Consider the following 6,285-nt stretch of genomic DNA (forward strand, 5'->3'; position numbering starts at 1 on the left):
TATATCTCGAGTTTTCAATCAAACGTCGGTTTATTTCGCACACATAGATTTAAGTTAATTTACGAACCACGTAGCGGTATATTTTTCAGTCTAAACCGTAAGCTCTCCCCCCAGAAATCCCGTAGCCCATTCTACATCTTGGTGCCGAAACCCGGGAACAATAACCTTTAAATCAAATTCGGAATAAATCAGTCGGTATACTCGCGAATAGTAACAAACATAATGGCAACAGAAAATGGTTTAAATCAGTCCGGTACAACCGCTCGCATACTTATTCGGAAAAGAGGAAAAGTTCGCGGCAATACAACTCGCGTTTTGAATTCCACCGAGAACGAACTACAGCGGGAAGAACCAGACATCGAAATACTTGAAGTCAACCTTGACCAACTCACAAGGTTCGAGAAAGCGTTGAACACGTTAAACAACCAAATTGAAGCGTTAATCACCGAAGAGGATGACCTTGAATCCGAATGGGAAATCGCCGAAAACTACAATTCAGAGATCACCGCGGCAAAAGGAAGAATTCAACGCAAGTTAGAATGCTCAAGAACAGCGGCTCTAAGGGAGGTCAACGGGAACCGCACGGATATCCCACCATTAATGAACCCTCATTACACGGCATTACAAGCGAGGAACGTACCCAACGTTCGTCTCCCCAAACTGGAGATCCGAAAATTCGACGGAACCATCGCCGCCTGGCAAACCTTCTGGACCCAGTACGAGACAGCTATTCACAACAACGAGAATCTCCACGATTCAGATAAGTTCAACTATCTTATATCCTACCTTGAGGGAAACGCTGCTACAGCGATAAGAGGCCTAAACTCGAACAATTATGAATACGCCATAACTACCTTAAGGAATAGATTTGGGGAAAGAGGAGCAATTGTTAGTACACACTTAAACAACTTCTTCGACCTACCACCTATTAAAAATTCTAACGACGTATCGGGACTACGAAAATTTTATGACTTCTGTGAAACCCAAATAAGAAGCCTAAAATCCATGAATGTCGACATTAACCAAGACAGCATAATTCTGAGTTGTCTTATTTACAAGCGTCTCCCAAGTGACATAGCTCTTGGATTTTCACGTCTTTTCGAATCAGAGGCTGATTGGAAAGTTCACCTGCTCCTTGAATACCTATTAAAGGAGATCACCAGTAGAGAACGTGCACACGCCATCCTACACGCTGATGAAAAGACTCCGACTAAACCACTTTACAAAGCCGTCGAAAGGAACAGTTTCCCCCGAAATGACCACCGTCCAAAATCGTTTCCTTCCAGCACCGCTAGTCTCACAACGGGTACAGTGGAACGTCTCGTTTGCCTCTTCTGCGACTCGCATGCACATTCTACGACGAACTGCCCCAAATCCTCGGAAGAGAGAAAAGAAATTTTGGCAAATTTGAAACGTTGTTTCATTTGTCTAAAGGAAGGTCACCAAGCTCGAGACTGCAGATCCAAATATCAGAAATGCAGAAACTGTTCCAGGAAACATCACAAGGTTTTATGCGACAGAAAGGAGTTGAGGGAAGCCCAGAATGTCAACACGGAACCTAAAACCCGTTCCGAGACGACAGCAGACATGACTTCCGGAATTCAAGGAATCAATGGCAACCTAGTCCTACTTCAAACTGCTAAAGCACTCATTTCCAGCCCCTCTGGAGACACAACAATGAAGATCAGATGTCTTTTGGACAACGGCGCTCAACGCACCTACATTCAAGAAGATATATCAAAAAACCTCCAACTTCCGGTCATTGGATTCGAAGAATTAGACCGCTACCACTTTTCAAGCGATAAACCCACGCGAGTAAAAAGGAACAAGGTACGACTTACACTAATGAACGTCCAATTTCCAGCGAAAACTATTACTCTCGAAGCGCTTGAAATTCCTCACATTAGCGGAAATGTCTTTCCGGCTCCTGACGAGAATACCATTCAACTAATGACCGAAAAGGGACTCATGATCGCCGACGCTCCAACGGGAAATCCACGTGCCAAAAACAGTACCGCCATTGAACTCCTAATTGGATCTGACTATTACTGGGAAATTGTCACCACGAAGATTTTCCGTCTCTCTGATACGCTTGTAGCCATGGAGACCATCTTTGGATGGACAGTGAACGGACCGACCAAGGTCAAATCCAGCGCCGTTGGTATCAATACTGTTGCTGTCATGTTCTCTTCTTCCCTGGATGCCAATGAAGAAAGTACACTGTCCGAGAAAATCCAAGCCTTTTGGAACCTTGATTCCATTGGGATCAGAGAGGACGGAACCAAACCTAATTTGGAAGACGACCAAGTTTTAAAAGACTTCGAGAAAACCATTGCAATCAAAGAAGGGAGATACCAAGTCTCTTTCCCATGGAATGAAAACAAACCACAACTAAAGGACAATCTCGCAGTAGCCACGAAGAGAACTGAAAATCTAATCAACCGTCTCAAAGCCAATCCCATAAGATTCCAAGAATATCACAATGTAATCCTCAATCAAATTGAAGCCAAGGTGGTAGAAGAAGTTGATGCCACTCAGGATAAACCAAGCGACGTCATTTACTACCTGCCGCATCGAGAGATTATCCGAGAAGACCATGAATCAACTCGTATCAGAGTCGTTCACGACGCATCTTCGCGAGCAAAAGGAGCTCTTTCACTGAACAACTGCCTCGAATCGGGACCCAACTTAAACCCCGAGCTCTTTGATGTATTAATCCGGTTTCGTGAATATCGAATAGTATTCACCAGCGACATTGAAAAAGCATTCTTGCAAATTTCCATTCAAGAAGACGATCGTAACGCTATCCGTTTCCTGTGGGTTCAAGGCGACACCGAGCCCCACCCTGCCAAATCTCAACACTACCGTATCACCCGCGTCCCGTTTGGCGTTACCTGCAGTCCATTTCTTCTGGCCGCCACCGTACGTCACCACTTAAGGAAATTCGAAGAAACACACCCTGAAGCTTGTCACACCATAAACCAGCAACTATACGTTGACGACTTGCTATCAGGGGGACACGAAGTACTAGATGCTTTCCAGCTTTCACGCGATACTAAAGAAATACTCAGCCAAGCCTCGATGAATTTAAGGAAATGGAAAACAAACTCCGCCGAGCTACAAAAATTATGGATCGAATCCGGAATTACCACCGAAGACGAGCAAAACCAGGCTACCCCAAACTCCAAAGTTCTTGGACTCATATGGAACTACAAACAAGACTGCATTATTTATGATCTAACTTCACTCTTGCAGTGGCTAGTATCACGAGACAACACTAAACGCTGGGTTTTGAAAACCGTCACAAGAATATTCGACCCTTTAGGGTTTCTGGCTCCTTATACGATCCGAGCCAAGTTCCTTTTTCAATTGCTTTGGGAACGAGGAGTATCCTGGGACGAGCCCTTGCCAGATGACATTTCTATCCTATACGACGATTGGTGCAACGAGCTCACCGAACTTCGAAATTTAACCATCCCAAGATTCTATTTCTCAGGCATTGAGAATTCACCGGTTACCTCTGCAGAGCTCCACATATTCGTCGATGCAAGCCAGAAAGCTTACGCTGCCACGGCGTACCTTCGCTACCAGACCATAGACCATAAAATCGGAACGACCTTGGTAGCTTCCAAGACACGGGTAGCTCCACTACAAAAGCTTACTCTACCCCGCCTGGAGCTCATGGGAGCAGTACTTGGAGCTCGACTGTCTAAACATCTTATGGAAGCCCTATCCTCTAAACCAACAAAACTCCGGATGTGGACAGATTCTACCATATCGCTACAATGGATACGAGGGGCAGCTGCAACTTATAAACCATTTGTCTCAAACAGGGTTAGAGAAATACAGACTCTTACGTCACCTGAAATCTGGAGCCATTGCAAAGGAAAAGACAACCCTGCCGATCTGCCTACACGAGGTCTCAAGGCCAGTAACCTTCTCACCAATGCCATGTGGTGGAGGGGCCCTATTTGGCTAAGCGAACCAGGAGAGTTTCCTATCTCCAACCCAAAACCAGATGACGCCCTGAACTCTGAGATCAAACGAGAATTTCGAGCCACCATCTTCCAAGGTGTTTCCGTAGCCGTAGCCAATCCAGAGCAGCCTTTCCAGCTAAAAGACTACAGCTCTCTGTCTCGAGTCTATCGACTGACCGCGTGGATCAGTCGTTTTATACACAATTCAAGGAAGCCAAACCACCGCCTTTCCGGTCCCTTATCGGCAGATGAAATCCACAACGCAGAAATAAAATGGGTCAAGATCACGCAAAGAGAATCCTATCCACACGAAGTCCGAAGCCTCTCTAGTGGCCAAGCCATCGACCGGAAATCGACCATTCTTTCTCTGGATCCCTTCCTAGACGCAGACGGAATTCTCACTGGCACAACTCTCACTTATCGCGAACGCCACCCATGGATCATGCCGTACGATCATACCCTATCACGCCTTCTCGTACAATTTCACCACCATCGCCTTATGCACGCTGGGGTAAATGATACTTTGGTAGAGATTCGTGAGAAATTTTGGATCGTACGTGGACGACAACTCATCAAGAACCAAATATCCAAATGTGTCATATGTTTCAAGTACCGAGCCAGACCGTCTGCAGCACCTATGGCTCCTCTACCACCACTACGAAACACTCCAGCTCCCGCTTTCGAAATCACCGGGCTTGATTTCGCAGGACCTCTCTACACGAAGAAAGGAAACAAGACTTACATAGCTCTTTTTACGTGCGCCGTTACACGTGCGGTGCATTTGGAGCTCGTGACAGATCTCACAACGGAGAAGTTTCTGATGGCATTCAGCCGATTTATCGCAAGACGAGGCATTGTCAAAACCGTTTTCTCTGACAATGCAAAAACATTCAAACGCGCTGATTTGGACTTAAAAGCTATCTTTCAGAACTTGAGAAGCTCAGAAGTCACTAGCTACCTGGGAGAACACCGAATAACCTGGAAGTTCATTGCTGATCGCGCCGCCTGGTGGGGCGGGTTTTACGAACGCCTTGTTCGCAGTTGTAAAACCGCTCTAAAGAAAACCATTGGGAAAGCCAAACTAACAGCGGAAGAACTCCAAACAATTCTAACCGAAGCGGAAGCCACGATCAACTCCAGACCTCTGACGTTTCTTTATGAAGACCCCGGCGAACCCATAGTTCTCACGCCTGCTCATTTCCTGGTGGGTCGCCGTATCACCACTTTACCATCTCGATCGTTCCCTCAAACTGAAGTCGCTCCTGTGACCAGAGACGCACTCGTCAAACGTTACAAATACCGCCAAACGCTGAACGACCGATTCTGGACAAGATGGAAAGATGACTACCTTTTGGAGTTACGCTCCGCTCATCATCGCACAAGGTGCAATCCAACCAAGGAATTGAAACCTAACGACCTTGTCCTTATCAAGGAGGAAAAAATCCCGCGCCAATGTTGGAAGACTGCCATAGTAACAGAAGCCTTTCGTGGACGAGATGGCGTAATCAGATCCTGCCTCCTCCGTACTGCAAATGGAACCATCTGCAAACGTCCTGTACAACTTTTGTACCTGCTTGAGTTCCAACCATGACTTGAGCCTGCGGATCGAGGCTCAAGCGGGGGAGCGTGTTAAAACTAAATTTTAAACCATGATATATTTTAATCTATGTAATAGAACTTTAAACTGTAAAAACTGTAAAAAAGTATATCTCAAAACTTGTTTAAAAAACCAAGATAATTTTCCTTATCTCTCTTTCATGCCCATAATTGTTTAAATAGCGAAGGCAGAAAGGGCAAAGGTGTGATTTAGTTTGAATTCGTAGACGCGTCGAGACAAAGCTCCTTCTGTTTAAACGATACGCTATACAGCGCGATGTTTATTTACCATTTTTACCATTAATAAAATTAGTTACCGTTATATCTCGAGTTTTCAATCAAACGTCGGTTTATTTCGCACACATAGATTTAAGTTGAACCACGTAGCGGTATATTTTTCAGTCTAAACCGTAAGCTCTCCCCCCAGAAATCCCGTAGCCCATTCTACAGTGCACAGGTCTACGGATAAATTTTTAGCATAGGTCTTCGAAATCGTTTTGTGGTATAACTATTGCTTCCACATGATTTTCACGTGAAAACGACGGAAAGGCAATTTGAGTTGGACTGGCGTTGACGCAACCAGGATTGACACTTATATAATAGCCGGTTAGTTAGTTCAAACGCGTTAACTGATGGAGGGCAACGCTCTAAGACTTAAATGGAGCACCTGCATTTCTCTCTAAGTTTCAAAATACAAGTTTCTAACAATTTT

General features: G+C 45.1%; 1 protein-coding gene across 1 annotated transcript; it reads left to right on the forward strand.

Annotated features, from left to right (window-relative positions):
* The first annotated feature begins 222 nt into the window (after positions 1–222).
* LOC149622668 (uncharacterized) lies at positions 223–5,568 on the forward strand. Its single transcript, XM_089853578.1, has one exon. It carries the CDS (start codon positions 223–225, stop codon positions 5,566–5,568), a length of 5,346 nt encoding a protein of 1,781 aa, XP_089709704.1.
* The last annotated feature ends 717 nt before the right edge of the window (positions 5,569–6,285 follow it).

The sequence above is a fragment of the Phalangium opilio genome, unplaced genomic scaffold (genome assembly GCF_054372755.1).
Source record: "Phalangium opilio isolate 3A_F unplaced genomic scaffold, DU_Popi_V2 ptg000194l_1, whole genome shotgun sequence".
Lineage (NCBI taxonomy): Eukaryota > Metazoa > Arthropoda > Arachnida > Opiliones > Phalangiidae > Phalangium > Phalangium opilio.

Bases quoted from the DNA above. Each gene is read 5' to 3' on its own strand.
- LOC149622668 (XM_089853578.1), top strand. From the start codon at position 223: ATGGCAACAGAAAATGGTTTAAATCAGTCCGGTACAACCGCTCGCATA.